Source organism: Crocodylus porosus, unplaced genomic scaffold, assembly GCF_001723895.1.
Source record: "Crocodylus porosus isolate Cpor-Errol unplaced genomic scaffold, CroPor_comp1, whole genome shotgun sequence".
NCBI lineage: Eukaryota > Metazoa > Chordata > Crocodylia > Crocodylidae > Crocodylus > Crocodylus porosus.
In genome coordinates this window covers 12216224-12233365 of record NW_017728936.1, presented here as the reverse complement: position 1 = coordinate 12233365, position 17142 = coordinate 12216224, and the positions used below count along the sequence as shown (strand labels likewise).

Below are 17142 nucleotides of genomic sequence, written 5' to 3'. Positions count from 1 at the left end.
TGGTTCTTGCAGGAGGCTCAGGAGCACAGGAAAGAGCAGTGCCCCCTAGCAACTGAGACATTTTCACCTCTAGCGATGCTGTTCTTGCCACTGGAGCTTCCTACGCCACAACCCAAATTCCACCTCCTTACAAGGAGGTTCACCTCTTGCAACTCTTCCAGGGCAGGCACTCCACAGACCTTCCTAAGCCATAAGCTTACCTCCAACATAAGGGTAGCAACAGGTGCCACTGAATGTCCCACACCTGGGGTCAGTGAAAAGGCCTGCTTCCCAGAAGGCTGCTTGCTAAGGAGGTGAAGGAAGACTATGGCATGTCCAAGCAGCAGATCTGTGACAGGGAGAACAAGCATAAGCCAGATGCCTCCAAAACCTCCTTTTTAGTCTCTGGGGAATTCAACTTCCTGCTCCAACAAGGAACAGCCTCACAGCTGCAGCAGGCCATCTCCCGTCAGTGGAGGAGTCACTGGGACCAGTCTGCGTGTGCTTGAGCCATGAATGAACTGTGCACCCCCGGTTCTGGAGATAAGAGTTCTGCAGGTTCCCTCAGACTCGGGTCTTGCACTCAGGAATGAAGCCTTGAGCAGCCAGGCAGAAGCCTGATAACACTGCATCGTACTCACCTGCCCTCCAGAACACGGCCCTTCTTCAGTCTTCTTTATTTGCAACCAGAATGTTATGCCATGGGCAAGCTTCCAGGTATCAGAGAAATTAGTAAGGAAAACATCTGCCCCACAACCCAGCTGGCAGAGGTCACATCTGAAAATTGTCAGAGCTTTCACTACATCTAAACCCCAATGAAGTATCTTTTCCAGAGTTTGTAACCCACATAACAGTTCAGTCAGGTACGAGATCCACAAACTGAAACAGAGCGGCTCAGGTCTCCCTGCCCTCCCAGGAGGACCCTAACCCTTGTAAGAATTTCAGAGCGCCATTAGTGACACTGGGAAAGCCTATTCAACTCCACAGTTCTTCCCTGTGGGTTCCGTACTTACTTTCACCCCCGCTGCTGATCCTCAACACCTGGAGCTTTAACTCTTTGCTCTCTGGCCCCAGATCCCTGCCAAGATAGAAGCACTGGATTAGGCACATGCTGAAAGGCTTCTTTCTAGTTCTCCCACATGCTACTCCTCCCCTCCTGCCAACCCAATTGCTAAATCTTCGCCACACATGTTCTAGATTCTATTTCAGGGTGGTTGGAGATGGGGATGGGGAACGAGGGACTCAAGCTCACAGTACGGTGGACTTACAGAGCTGCAGTCAGTCTGTCTGTGGGGAGGTGGAGATGGTGGGAGGAAGAGGGAAGTGGAGCTTGTACAACACAGTTATTTGGGGAGGTCAGGATCTAAATGCATAGCTGTAGGGAAAGTAGGGCAGAAGAGGACATGGAGAAGTTCTGCATATCCAAAAACTGAAGTGCATTTTAACAACTGCTATTGGAGCCAAGTATAGGAATGGATGGGACAGATGCACAGGTGGAAAATACAAACTTGTCTCAATACAGTGGAGTTCACCGGTTGGCCATTTCCCTTAGCAACATGCCAGTCTAGTGAATTCTAGAGATCTAGCAGGCTTGCCTTCATCACCCCCACATTTTAAAGAAAAAAAAAATATTAGAAAACCCAAGAACAAACTACCATTTCCTTACAATGCAAGCTCCTCATTCCATTCCACCTCTGCTCCTGCACTGGCACTGCTGGCTCTCACGGGCTTTGTCCATTCTGCTGCAAAGGATTGTCTAGCTCTGCCACAAAGCAAAAGTCCCCACTTCCTGGCATGGGATAGAGAGATCAGATCAAAGGAAGCAGACAGCAGGGAAGAAAAGAACTAAACCTGACAGAGCAAATCATCAACATCTTGCATTAACGTGCATGTCTGTCTAGCCCTAGTGACAAAGAGGAGTCTCTCCCCATCCTCTGAAACCCTACACTAGGTAAATTGGTTTCTCTGTTCCCACCTTGCTTCTCCTCATGGCCCAAGCTGAGTGCTCGTGGGTTCCGGAGTAGCAGCTTGTGCATCATTGGGCTTGCCATGTCTGAGGAGGGTTCCCGAGACAGCTTAGCATTGGACACCGAAGGAAGAACAAGGAGGGTCGTAACCTATTGCCATTCCTTGCACCTCTGAGACAACAGGTCAGGGGAAGGAGTCACCGCAGCTCAGAGAGGAGAAAGGCAAAGGACAACGCTGATTAAGAGGAAGGAAAACGGACTAAGCCCAGCAGAACGCAACTGAAAGGTATGGCACGAATCCTAGCATCTCCCCAAGTTACCATTAATGACAACAGGCACAAGCGAAGCAGAAAAGCTGTTCATTAAGCTGAAATGAGTCAAAGCCAATTAATGTATGAGAGTTTACAGGCCAGTGACTACCCGAGCGTTATTGTTCAAGACAGAGATGGCCAACCTGTGGCACAAGCAGCCTCTGCGTGGCACATGGCAGACGGGCAGGGAGCAGAAAGCAGAGCAGCAAGAGAAAGGGGATCAGAATGGCATTTTGGAAGGGTGTTGGGCTGATTTGTAGCATGCTTGCCAAAAAGGTTAGTCCGCTCTGGATTCAGAGGTCTGCAGTGAAGCAAGAAAGCAAACAGTAGAGAACAAACTTTGGCTGCAGGAGAGGAAGTGGAATGAGGTATGCACCCAAACAGGTCAACAAATATTATGCATCTCTAGGGTCTGCTTTGCACTCTCCCAAATCTGACCACTACAGGACTGCACTTCTGTGTAAACAGTCTAACCAACACAGAGATGAAAAAAGGAATTGCAAGGCTAGATAAGACCCATAGCCCACACATTTTCCCCCCACACCTAAAAAGAAACAAAAACAAAAACCCAAAAGAAGTGATCAGCATCCAGTGCTGATACACCCGTGACTGTCCGTCTGCCATCATGAACTGAAGGCCACAGGCATCTGCACCCTTGGTTATATGGCAACACACAGGTACATCTAATTCTGTTCAATTCTAGTCTTGCTCTCCACCTCAGCAATCTCACACGGATTGAATTCCAGTGCCTCATCAGGTTACAAGTTGGGAAAGTCTTACCACATTGCCACCAACAGTACATGCCTTCAGATTCACCATCATGGCAGGCTGCGTGCTGAGAATGGAGTCCTCAATAAGATCCTTGATGGTAGAGAGATCCACTTTCCCATCATTCTTTTGTCCAGCAAGCCAAGAAGAAACAAAGGAAAGATTGGGAGAATGAAACATTCTGTGTTAGAGCAGTCCTTAACTTATGTCCAAGTGACCTCAGTTCATCTAAGGCAGGGTCACATAACCCTGAAAAATCCATAGTCTATTTTGCATTCCCTTTACCCCTCCTAGAAAAGGAAAGCCACCTGGCAACACTGCCTATCTATACAGCATATGGTAACCCATCAGAGGCTTCAGAGCTAGTGGGTCATGGGCAAGTCCTAGCATCCCCCCCCCTCCCCCATGATCTGCATTCACCCCAAATTGTGATGGGAGAAGACTTGTCATAGCCATGCAAGACAACCAGTGACTATGCTGCTTCACTTTGTACAAGACAGCTGGATTCCCACAGCAACACAGAAAGAACAAGCCAGGGGACAGCAGGATTATCAGCACAGATACAAGGCACAAATAAGACATGGGGGATTGGAGGGACCAAGCTGTGGAGACAAAAATGTGCCCAGGTTCCATTCACTAAGTTATTAACATGGTGAGCTGCCTGCGTTAGCTTTTTTCCCCAAAAACTCTCCCAACCTCAGATCCAGCACTGAAAGCAATTATGCAAGTACCCGTGTAACACAGATAGGGTTTTTTTTGTCATACCATCCAACCGCCTTGCTTAGAGCTTGGTAAAGCGGCACAAGCCACTGGAACCTCACCCACATTACCATTTACAGATTCAGGGAAGATGCATCACTGTTATCTTAAGGTCATAACACACACACACACACACACACACCTTTCTCCAAGTTACAGCCGATTTTGGGTTCCAGCCACCCCCATCCTTCCCATCTCAATCCACCCCATCCTCAGTTTACTCACTTCACGAGACTGAAGTCGTGGAAGAACCGATAAGTTCAGGTCTGGTCTGTCTTGGAACATCCATGACACCACCAGGCCCTCATTTTGTATCTCTTCCAAATGGATCTCCACCTGGCGCAGGCCAAATGAGATAATTAGAGCGCGTAAAGTTAATATTAGGTGTGTTACTCTGTCTGGAAGCTGCAGCTATGGCAGAACATGGTGGCCCATCTTCTGACAGGAGTGGGTTGCCAGAAGCATACAATTCCAGAGTCTGCATGGTCTCCCAGTAGCTTTCCAGGCACAGTTTAAGGTTCTGATTTTGACCTAACAGGCCCCAACTAATCTGGGCCCTACTACCCAGGGTCTCCCTTACACCTCACTGCAATCCCTAAAGTTAGCCAAAAGCAACCTCCTACAAGTGCCATCAACATACCCAGTCGGTTTGGTGCAAGCGTGTGCAAAGGCACTCTCTACAACGACCCCTCGCGGTTCCGGCACACCCTCCATCTGGAGGCTTGCCAGAGCCTGTGCCCAAGCATCTCTCAGAAGCGCTTCCTATTTGGGCAGGCATTCACCAAACACAACCAGGCTGAGACACAGTAAGCTCCTCTTGTCACTCCCCTGTTCTTGATTCATTGTTTTCTTTTTGTAAGCCACCCTATGCCTTTGTCGGGAAGGGCAGGATACAAATCAAAAAAGATGGACAGAAGTAGGATTTAGTTACCAGCAGGACCCAGCGTAACCAAGCATTGCTGTCGGACGAAGGGGAGGAGCTACGACTGGTATCAACGCAATACAGTTTGCTTATGGTCTTTCAGCTTGGTACCCATAATAGCCCAGAAAAGTAAGAGCTCGCAACAACAACAACAACAACAACTCTGACAAAACGCACACACTCGCATCTACCGCCGACAGAGCCTGCCACGTGGTATAAAGGTTTCCAGCAGTTAGCCAGGATTCCTCACGTTTCTATAGCGTAGAGACCAACAAGAGCATAACACTGTACTGTGGCACTTCAGCCCCTTGAACAGAAGGGTTGGAGATGTTTCCTCTGGTACCTACAAACCCAAAGAACAGCAGATGCCAGGGAGGGTATTGAATAAAGCGAGAGATCCCTGGTTCGATGTTCTGCCTCTACAGCATCCACGTCTGCAACGGTCAAAGACAGGAAACTAGGCTAGATGGACTACTGGTCTGACCCAGCCTGGCACTTCTTATGTTCTTAAGAACTGATCACCAGACAGTCCAGAGGGTGACACAGCGAAGACTACTTTCACTATTAATCCAGACATCTGTTCAGCCCGGTCAGTTCCAACACAAATTTACAGGCCATTCTCCCTCTCTCAGCTTCTGCTGTGCACCACGAGGTTCCAGTGGCTGCCCCAGGCCCGGAGAAATATTCTTTTTCCCCAGGGAGATGTCACCAGGGCTTGGCCCTTAATTACCTCTACACTGATGACAATGAAATGGTGCATGTAACAGTAAAGGAAAAAGAAATTACCCTCTAACACTTTTCAGTACTGACTTGCAGTTTGGGCACCTTGTGTGCAACACGGGAACGCAGGCTCATTCATGAGAAGACAAGCAAAAGTTCCTGATCCTAGGGTGAGAAGGTTCTTTGGGTAAGTGTGGTATCTTTTATTAGACCAATTAAATAGTTGTAACATTTTCCAGCTCTTTAGTTGGTCTAATAAAAAATAATCACATTTAGCCAAAGAAACTCGTCTGCCTATGACCTTAGACCAACACCCCTGATCACTTTATTTCTACCACGTAGAAGCAAATGCATGGCTGCAATTTATCCCTGCCAGCTCCAAATCGAAAGGTGAGCATAGCCAGAGAAGGAAAACAACTAGTTTAACAGTAGGACACTGTTGGTACCCACTAACCATAAGCAAGTTTAAGCTAAAAGAGAGAACATTTCTAGCCCTTGCAGCAACAAGGTTCTGGGATACCCTTCCAAGTGGAACAGGTAAAGGGGAAGAGGGGGACAGATACCTTAGTAGTTTCAAGAGGGGACTTGATCCATTTGTGAAAGGGATTATAGGACAGATGCCTGTGATGGGGCCCAGGTCTCTTTCAGGCATAATGGTCCTTGCCCAGGACCAAACATCTCTTGCCTCAGTTCTTTCTTCAAAAGAAATCTAAACCCTGTCCTCTCTCAGAAGTAAGCAAATACTCTGGTGGGAAGCTACTGAAGTTATTTTTTCTTAAAATGGAACTTTTAGTATTAAAAGTGGACCCCTGGAAAGAGTGGTAAAAAAGGTCAAGCGATATGAATTCTTATTATTTATTAAGGAACAAGGATCATCAGGAGCTAAACAGCTCATCAGTGCAAGCGGAAAACATCTAAATTCCACTGTTAGCGCATAGGTTACCTGAGCCTGCAGCAAACCCAAAGTGACTTGATAGGTATCCATGGAAATAGCTGCTGGGGACTGTTGGGCAACAGAAACCGGGAACTTCACAGCATCAGCTGACAGATGGCAGCGCAATACCTAGACAGAAGAAAGAAGGCCATCTCCATGAACAAATGCGCAAGTCGTGGGTACACAAACATCGGGCCAACACATGAACCACAGCAACCTCATGAATTTGCTCCTTAAGCTACAGCAAGGATTCAGTAAGGCCACATTAGCTCACAAGATCCATTCTGCTTTTGATTGTAGGATCCCAACGTTAAAAGCCAGCAGTACTATCCCGGGCAACGATTAGCGCAAAGAACAAGCCCCACGTAGACTTCTGTAACTCGGCTCTATCGCTGCCTCTCACTCCTAACTTGAGTGCTCAGCTCTGCTGCCATGCCTCAGTCCTGACCTGCAGGAACCACCACAGCTATTCCAGTCCCAAGTGGACCCCCTCACAGCTCATGCCCAACTGCAGCTCTGGGCCAGTCCTATAGGGCAAGGTAATCTTGGTAACGCAGACTAGCAGGTAAGCGGAAAGAAATCATAGCGAGATCCAAGACGGAGAGCCTTACCATGCTGTGGTCCGACTGGTCTACGCAGGTCACGTGACTTATATTTGCAGTTGGTGGTAGGTGAGAACTCTCTTCAAATGTGATTTGCACTGAACTCTAGGGCAAGAGACTCCAGTTAGTTCCCAAGCAAGGGCAAAGCAGGTTTCAAACAGATCAGTAATTTCAACAAGAGGCCTCCAGAGCTCTTTCAGGGAACTCGCATACGGGCGCAGAGCTAACAGAGCAGCAGAGATATTCCAAACCACTGAAAGGTAAACCTTTCGTGGTCTGCTTACGGCATTACCGGTCTGTGGTAATCCGAATGGAGCCTGAAGCATTCCAAAACTGAGCACAAATGTGGTGACAGCAGGTTAAAGGAAATCTAAAGTCCCAGTAACTTGGCCTCAACTATGATGTTACCAAACATAACACCTTTCAGACAGTGATATTTCAGCTCCTATGTGCCTCCCCCCCGGCACCCCAAGCCTCTCACATGGCAAAGTGGCTCCCATCAAAAAGCATGCACGAGAGCATCTCTTCTGTTCTTTGCTTGTGCCTGCTATGAATTCCCAGCAGGAAGCAGCCAGACTTCTGGTGAAAGAGGGGTTGCAAGAAACTGACAGCCCCCAAGCACATACAGATTGCACACCACTCCTTTCAGGCTCCAAGGAGAGGCGGTATTTAGACAGAGGTGCACCGAGTAAAACCACTGTCACAGGTGGTAGTCAAGGCTTTGCCGAGCAGGGAGATGGAGGCGAGAACAGGTTGCCTAAGCCAAGGCTGTCCAGCTTCCAAACAGCTGGGGGCTGCGTGCCCTGCAGGCCACACCAGGGCAGGCTCCGCCCGCACAGCCCACGAAACCCACCCCCAACCCGCTCCTCCACTGCTGCACAGGAGACCCGTGCCCCCATTCCCCACTGCACCATATGCCGCAAGCTCACCCTCAGCCCTGCACACCCGAGGTGGAGAAGGAAGTGGCAAAGGAGGGCGGGGGAGCATAATAAAATTTTAAGCAACTTAAAACAGAGCTTCTTCATGACAAGTGCCAGACAGCCTTTAGCACTGGGAAGGATAGCACAAACTACAACAGTGAACTGCAGAGATGCAGATAATGAACTTCTCTTCTCCTTGTCCTGGAACCCGAGGACAGAGAGGCAGCCAAAACGGAGACGCAAAATTCAGAAGTAAAATGAGAAGCAGCTGTTGAACGAAGTGTAGTCAGGACCAAAGACACATCTCTGAGTGTTATGGGCTAGACCAAGATATTTAGAGAGCACCTTATTCCAGCCCTCTCTTCCCCCATTTGCCTGTCAAAGGGTTCCCCAGATCTTTCTTGGAGGCATCGCATGCTAGCTGGCACCTAAAGCAAGATACTAGTGTAGATGGATTGCAAGTCTGATTCTGTATGATTAGTCTTCTACCTTCTCATGCGCATCATATTTTGCAAAACAGAGAGGTGCACACAGCATGGCCTGAACATCCCGGCCTCAGTTATACTTGTGAAATTCATTAAGAGTGAAGAAAAGTTGTACAGACAGCGGTGCTAAAAAGCAAGACTGATCGCTTGAACAGGAACAGCCTTATAGAATAAACACAAGACAGGAACTCACTAAGACTTAAGCTATAATTCTGCCTCTGTTACTGATCGTTAGCAAGTCACTCCTTCTTGCCCACTTCCAAGTCTACAAACTGAAAATAACATTGACTCTATTTCCTTACAGTAACATTGGAGGGGGATTAGTAAACAGCCTTTGAAAATTAAAAAGTTACATCGATACTCAGAGTTAAAATCGAAAGAGAAGGAAACCTATGCGACTAAACAAGGACCAGTGGGAACATTTTCCTCCTGCTGCCAGATTTCTTAGCCTGAATGCCTCACAGTTGATCAAACCCACTTAACAAGCACCACATAGCCAAGATGGATCCTCTAGTGTCCTGACCGTTCAATGCCCTTGCGAAATATATACAGCTACTGTACTGCCCTTTCTGCAGTAATTCCACTGCCAAATTCTAGCTTTTCATAGACACGCACACGTTCTGGTTCTTCAGCAGGCACTGCTAAAAGGGAAAAACTCTGATAGCAGAAAAGCAGCAGCAGCTAAAAATAACTATCCAGAAGCACTTTAGGATTTTCACCTCTAGCTGAAATCTCCGAGCCCCCTTGGGGCCTAGAAAGGAGAACAGGAGGGGTGGCCTTGCTATATGGCTATCATGTGTAATGAGAACAAGCTCAGACTCCAATCACTCTTATCTATCAGGTGCAAGAGTTTGAAGTTGGTATGGATCGCAGAGGGGAGTAAAAAGCTCCTTATAACATTTTTCTCTGACAGAATTGCCATCAGGCCTAATCCAATCAAAGGAAAAAGCAGCAACACACAGCTGAGTAATACATTCTGACTTATCAAAACCAACTCTTTGTGACAACTGCATTTACGGATGGCAAAGACAAGGCGTACGGCAAACTGCTCAGCCCTGGGCTGTTGCTTGTTAGAAGATGTCAGGAAAATTTGCATTTACTTATTTGAATTTTAGTCTTGCATGTGTCCATCTTAACTGAAAAGGTATAAGAACTACAGAACAACAGCTGTCATGTTAATCTCTTCCCGTGCCCCCAACCTTAACATATCAAAACGGGTATCAGTCATATACGCCGGATCCTCGTCTTGCCAACTGCTGAAAAAAGTTGAAATTTTGCAAGAAAGGGGAACACAAGCAGAATTCTATCCCATCGCCACCATATTACAGTGTGCGGGGGGACGTAACACACGCAGCAGGAGCACGCTGGACGCGGCTGATACTTTTACATCTTCCACATATTTGTTGCTTCTCAGCAGCCCTATGGAGGTAAGAAGCTGCTACCGTGGCCTCAATAACAAAAAGGGGAAAGACACTGAAGAAATTAAATTATTTGCTCAACTTCCCCTGGCACATGAGGGACGCAGTCCGGATTAAAGCCTAGGGGCACCTGTATTCTGATCCCATACTGGCTCTGAGACAGCACACTGTTATCCAAAAGTCTCACATTAGAGACAGTGAACTTCATCTAGTCACTTGGATTTAAAACAGCAAATCAAAAAAAAAAAAAAAATCGTGTTCTAAAGGTCTAAATCAGCCTTTAGTCACATGCAGCTGCTCCCTCACTTTCTTCCCATTTTGGCACTCAGAACCTCAAGGGATTTTTTCCTCGAGCTGCTGAAACTCTTATGTCTCTTCTCATTGAGGACAAGTTTTTGGGATCAGAAATGAGGAAGGTCGTCACTAAAAGAAAGGTTATTAAAAATTCAATTTTACCCCCCCACATGCAAACACTGGAAACAAGTTCCAGGATGAGGACTTAAACTCTTAAGCAGGACTGTCCAACTGCCAGCCCATGGGGCCACATGTGGCCCACAAGGGGATACTTTCTCAGCCCAGCACTGTTCCCCCAGTCAATCCAGCTGCAACAGCAGCCAAATTCTCCAAGGTCCCCATCCTAAGAGCCTCAGGGCATACTGCAGGAAGCCAAGGGAGAGGGAGACTCCAGGCAAGGCGAGACGAGGGGAAAGCTGGGGCTACACAGGAAGCGGGGGTGGGAGAAGGGAATCATGCCTGCATGGGACAGCAAGAAGGGGAGGAGGCGACCCAGTGCTTTGGAGGCAACCCGTGCAGTGAAGCACGCTGTTGGGAGATGCGCCTGCGTGCGGCAGTGAAGGGGAGCGCACCTAGCACTTGGCCCAGTGGCCCATGGCTCTCCTGATATGGCCTGGGCAATACATGGGCCCCAGGGACTTAGAAGCTGTGCAGCCCTACTGTAAAGGAATCGGCATACAGACACAGAACCAGTGTCAGCCAAGCATGCTCTACAAGGAAAGGGGGCATCAGATGAACAACAACAAAGCTTCTGTACCCTACCACCACTCCCTGCACCCCTACAGGCTGGATGGGCCACGTCCCGTCCCTCTGAGGGCCAGGTCCTGCCAGTGGGACCAATCTGGTGCCTGGCGTGGGCACAGCAGGGCCCGATCCAGCCTCTGGTGAGGAGGGGAGAGGGAGCATCCCAGCCCCGATCCAGCCGTGTCAGCTCGAGGGGCACGGCCCAGCCTCAACCTAGACCCACAGGGGAGGGAGCGTGACCCGGCTCCAACCCAGCTGCATGCAGCTTGAGAAATAATTGCCCCTGCTGCCTAATATCCCAACCCAGGGAAAGCCTCGCTGGCTGAATCCCAGGGCACTGCAGGCTGAATTTGGCTAGTGGACTAGAGGGCGGTTCCTTCCTACGCAAGAAAATTTACACGGGTCTTTAAAAATCCACCATGTCAGGTCTTATCCAACTCCATACGTAGGTCCCAATTCTACCCACCAGGTCCCGCTGGACAGAGCAGCTCAGAGCCAGGTTTAGCTACATGTGCTTCCTTCTCTCTCACAATCTCCACGGCTCCCGTTAGGAGGGCAATCAGCAGCAGCTATGCTTTGCCTTGGAACACAGGCAAGCATTTTTGGTACCATGCAAGATGTTCCATCACTTGAATCTAGCAGCAGTCTAGATTAGACCCAAACAGCCCTTCCCACATGCACTCTCACATAACAGGATGTGGAAGAAGACCTCTCAGCTTCTGCTTCTCAACATCAAAAAGTCCCTTCTGTCTGCCAAAGCCATCACAAAGTTCCCCTTCTTTGACAGGCTGTGGAGCCTCATCTTTTGTTCACCCCCCAAGAGGTACAACGTGGAGAGCAGCAAACCAAGCTTCCTCCAGCACATCCCTGGACGGGGAGGGAGGTTTCTAAAGCCCAGTGCACATTAACCACCTCCGAGTCAACAAGAGGAGAGTTAATGCCATTTGCTTTGTGCTTTTATAAGGATGCCCGTCTTAGACTGATGCAACACTACCCATGCCTGATCCACTGGTAAAATCTAAGGCCATGGCAAATTTGTATTTGCAAAAACTTATTTGGGGGAGAGAAGATGAAAGTAGAGGGCTTTCTGTTGGACATAACTGCCTCAAGCAAGATACCGATCACGAATGTTCTCCTTTCCCTTTACGGCACCGAGGCACTGTTGGTTAACAGATGTATAAAACAACAGTTGGAACCAGTGCTGAGCTATGAGTATGTATGCTTGGGAGGGAAAGAGACAGATTTCTGCTGTGCCATGGGCAATAAGAGTCTCATCTGTGCCAATATTTTTGCTTGGAGCAGATGGTGGAGTGAATCTAATAGTCCTTTTTCTGGAGTAGAGAGCAGGGATTTGCAACTAGTGACCGTTATCAGTGGGCTGCGGTGGTATAGGTAGTAAGGCACGTGGTTGACAGCCCGGGGGGTCACAAGTTCGAGGCCGTAACAAAAGTGCTCCTGGCGCAGCCCTGTCAGATTCCAGCAAGTCTGTGAATTCTGCCAAATAGCTCATTGCAAAGGACACTAAGGAAGAAGCACTGCCAGCGTCCCAGAGGATGCTCATTAAGCTGTTGCTGTAAAGCACGTTGACTTATGCACCTCTGTCACCAACACTACCCCATCTACTGTTCCCTCCACCGTGCGTCCTTTTCTACACTACTCCTTGCACTATGCATGCCTTTACTCTTCTACCTCACCACCTTCCTCATAACTCTCCTTTCCAAGTTCTTCCTTTTGTAATGCCCATATTTTGCAAGTTCCTCCCCTGTACACACACACACACACACACACACACTGAAGAAAGCAGCATACTTCAAATCTGCACTTGTAGCAAGCTTCACAGATTTGACCAGCTCTGCCTTTTAAGACTCACTTTGGCACTCAGAAATAGTACTATTTTAGAAATAGTATGCACCTGTAAAAAGGGACCATGTCAGTCAGCTGAGGGATAGTAATGAATCTGACCAACTGCATGGTGCTTTACACTCAGGGGAGAACAGCAGGGGAGAGAATCTTGATCACCGGACATCTTCAAGCATCAAAGTATTTCTTGCTTAGCTTCACCAGCATCTCTATAAAGGTTTTGACTTCCATCATCACTAACCTCACCCTGTTTACACACAGCCACGCAATTTGACCAAGACATTAGAATCAACAGAGAATTCTACAAGTTATACATATGCCATATATAGAGCAGCATCTACTTGCGCTGAATCTAAATCTACCTGCTAGTAATGTCATTAGCCTGCCCCTGCCATTCTTGTTCTCAGTTTACTGTGTGGGGTAATGTAAGGACCAGCCCTTATAATGATAGGAGAGCTCTATTTAGCTAGGGAAGAGGCTGAGTCAAGGTTTGTGGACCCAGAAATACAGCCATGTTTAATGTATATTGGGGGGGGGGGTTCTAACTAACCTGCAGCAATGTCAGAACACAGAACTCATTTTAAGGAATGCAGACAGCAGAAAGAAGTTCCACTGACCCACGAGTTACTGAGAAAAACTGACTTACAGACAAGAAGAGCTACACGGGATTCCACACAACTCAGCACAAAGTAGGTGGAAGATGAGTAGGTCATCCAGGTTATTCAAAAATTATTGTCAGACAACCATATCGTCAGCTATTTTAAGTTCAGACCAGGTAAGGCACAAGCAGGAATGCAAGCTTCCCTCAAACTGCTTCTGCCATTGTGAGATGCCACACCAGGGCCTTGCAGGAATAACTTCACCTTGGGGGCCAGAGCTCTTTCCCCTGGCTCAGCTAGGTTCCAGGCATGGATGGAGAGTACAGTGCCATAAGCCTTTTAGCTTTGGACTAGTGTTGTGCCTGGCAGGGGAAGCACCGTGACCACATAGGCAGGCTCCCCAGGGCAGGTGATTGTCTCTGATGTCATCCATCGGAGATTCTTTTTGGTGTTGGGTGGTGCACTCCATGCATTGACCTGGTATTGCAGTGCTTCCAGGACCGGTGCAAAAAAAACCAGGAAAAAAAAAAAAGTTACGTTAGAACTGGCAAGCTTGGACTAGTCTCCTAAAGCATTCAAAAAGGGAGAGCTGGTCAAATTCTTCAAACAAAAGCTGTGATTTTCCTTTTTCAAATGCAAGACTCCCTGTTCTCTCTATTAATCATTGTGTGCGCACACATTATGCTAAATATTAAGACATTAACAAGATTCAGCAACAGCAGCAATCGCTTTTAGAGAACATGATCAACTCCAGGTGGACAGACACTTTCATGGATATCCCTATTTTTGTCAAAGTAACAAACACTCGGTCAAAGACCATCTTTTCCATAAAACTGTTCAAGTTTTGAACCTGATCCTGTTATTCAGTTTTACGGATAACCCAGCCCTAAACTACCTGTGAAGATCTCCTCCTTTCACACAGCACAAATTGCACTGGGCTCAGAAAATATCATTGCCAATATGGGATGCCGGCTGTTAATTTTAGATTGAAAACGTTACCAACGTGTGCCAAAAGACAACAGTGATTTTGTTTGTTGACTGTTTAACAAGAGGATTTTCCCTTGCCACGGGCAACAGAATAAGAAATGCCGCTTGTTTGATATCTTTGACTGGACTGGATTTATTGTCAACGTGAGGAATTTTGTGCCCCAAAGTTTGTCCGACATGTTTCCCCCCAACTAGGAAGTCATCCAATAAAAGGTAAGTCCACAAAAATTGTGCAGCTCTCATTTTCCCTGAACCATCACTCCAACAGCAGAGACAATAACAGCACCTAAGCACAAGCCTACTTTTCAGTAGCTACACATTACATAAATATTCACTTGGAAAATAAGGCTTTTTTTCCCCACAGTTTTGGTGAAATACTAATTAAGCCACCTTAGAGAACTAAAACTCATTCTATAGTAAGTTTTTAACTTACTGTTTGTAGCTCACAGTACAGGGGCCCCAAAAACTCATTCGGTGTCTCACGAAGTTAAGACAATTTCTCCTTTCTAAAGCCGAATAAAGTAACGAACGCTCTTACTTGAAAATTCAAACTGTACGTGGCAGTTACCTGATGGACAGGCACACCGTTGTCATCAAATCAAAAGCAGGTTTAATCCCAACTTTTAACAGACAAAAGAATCCAGCTATATTTGCAGAATCACTCCTTAATGAGGTTGGTTTGCTTCTACCTTTCCAGTTTACAACTGAGGGACTGTTTTCCCCACTTGTCTCTCCACTGCCACTGAGATTAGGGAGCTTCATACAAAGAACCACCAGAAACACATCTGACCTTAAAATAAGCCAAACAAAAGAGGTGAACAGGCAATTCCAGGCCCAGGCCAGCCACTACAAGTAACTGCTTTGGATTTTCCTTCCGCACCCCACCTCCCTCCCCTCCCCCCCCACTTTCAGGGCCAAACCAGTTCCAAATTGAATTCTAAATTTCAACCGAGCAGAACTCAGTCATTCAAATCTGTGTGACACTACCACTGGCAAGTATCTTAACTCTCAGACACATCAGTCTTGGGCTTCATATACTCCCAAACCCACGGCAGGCCTCATCTATCCAAGCCCCAAGACCTTAGAGTTCAGACGCCCCATAGTCTCACTTGCCCCTAGCCAAAACAGTGAAGGAGCAAGCTAGGGGGGCAAGTCCAAAGGCAATCCCCCATTGCCACAAACTGCAGGGCCGAGACCCTTGCGTTTGGAGGCATCTGCAGACTCTTGCCAGGGTCAGCCTGCCCACAGTGCAAGGGACAAGTCTTCACCCTCTAACTACTCTTAAGTCCATCCAAGACCAAGACGACAGTATCTTCCCTGCCACTGCTTTGCTTCTACTCGCCAATATGGACTGCCCCCCTCTCCAAGTTCAAAACGTGAAGGAGTCAGTGCGCCCGAGGCAGGCTTATTGGCTATACAGTCACTGTGGGCCTATGCCCACAAGCAAAGTACACGTTTCCCTTTCAATGGTTAGGAGGCCATGAAAGGTATAACACCTGAAGGGCTGGGATAAAGCATGACAGAACAGGAGCAGAAGTGCAGGTCCAAGGTCAGTTACTAGGGTGCCGGGGGGAAAACCCAGCGATTAGCATTATCACCTCTGCCGCTCCAGCTTTCTCATTCAAGTAAAACACCTGCCAAATTACCGTATTTACCCAAATCCAAGACGACCTGATATTTGAGACGTCCATAATCTAATTGTTGAGGGGCTATGGAAAAATTTATAAATTGGTTATGGTTTTCCATTTACAGAATTTAATTATTGTAAGGTCGTCTTAAATTTGCACCCTTCTCCACCACTGCTGCAGTGAGAAAAAGCAGTGGCAGGGGGAGACCGTGGGGGAGGAGAAAGGCGGGGCTTGAACCCTGCCCCCCCCACACACACACCGCCCCCCCCTTGCCTTCTGCATACCTCCCACCCCTCCCAGCCTACTGTCTGATGACAGCTTGTGTAGCTGGGATGAGTGATACACAGAGTCAAATGGCAGTTCACACAACATGGTTATTTAATGCAAGATCAGCCCTCCTTCTACTCCTCAAGCTTATTAAACCTCTGTTCATCTGGCCAAACTGTAAAAGGTGCCAAGTAATCCTCACTGTAGTTTAACTGCCTGTAGGATAGTCATTTATATTACTCCCCACAACGTTTCCTCCAGAAAAACAGGTGCCGCTTTGTGTAGCTCTGGTATATTTTATTTAAAATGCCAAGCATTTTTTCCAGTCTACCTTTCATTTCACCATCTTCTTCACAGACACTTCCTAAGTGTTGCAATTCAAGTGTTCGTTCACCACTAGAGAAGCATTTCCCTAAAGATAGTGGAACGGCACTGATGTGTAGACAAGGCACGGTTGCATGGTGTTTCTTTCACTGCCTGATTGATGTGCTAGGCTCAGTGGTACTAGTTTGCCTTCCGACAAGGTCTGCTTTGGGCATCTCATCAGCACAGCGGGTTAATCACCTGGGACTTACCTGGAGTGAAGCCCTTAACTGCAGGAACATGCTGGAAAGTTAGCCGCTTTACTGTACCGACCGCACAGTAAAAGCTCACATGAGCCTCTAGGGCAGGAGACCCTGGTAATCGGGCTGGACTTGTGCAGCGCAGCCAGGGCCTGGGGCTTTCCTGCTGGGCACCAGGCCGTGCCCCTGCCCCGAGCCCCCCGCGCACGCGCACCTTTCAGATCCGTTCCCCTCCTCTCACGTTAACATGGGGGCATGACTTTGAGCGCACCAACTGCCTCCCGCCCCGCCCGGTCCCTCTCCCTGCGGGCGCGGCCGGGACCCCGAGGAGCCCCGCGCCCCCAGCGCCTTACCCCGCGGCGGCAGGCCTGCTCGTTGAGGGCGCGCAGCCAGGCGCGCTGCCAGCTGTGGCGGA

At 48.0% G+C, this 17142-nt stretch overlaps 1 protein-coding gene across 1 annotated transcript in view; it reads right to left on the bottom strand.

Annotated features, from left to right (window-relative positions):
* Positions 1–17140, bottom strand: part of C2CD2L (C2CD2 like) — a gene marked incomplete at its 5' end in the record, with an annotated part of 30139 nt that extends 12999 nt beyond the window's left edge. Inside the window, 10 exon segments of the mRNA XM_019546922.1 lie at positions 201–328; positions 993–1057; positions 1646–1718; positions 1721–1768; positions 1955–2070; positions 3039–3151; positions 4010–4120; positions 6370–6489; positions 6972–7067; positions 17081–17140. Of these exon segments, the coding sequence (XP_019402467.1) occupies positions 201–328; positions 993–1057; positions 1646–1718; positions 1721–1768; positions 1955–2070; positions 3039–3151; positions 4010–4120; positions 6370–6489; positions 6972–7067; positions 17081–17140 (930 nt within the window).
* Positions 17141–17142: the final 2 nt, after the last annotated feature.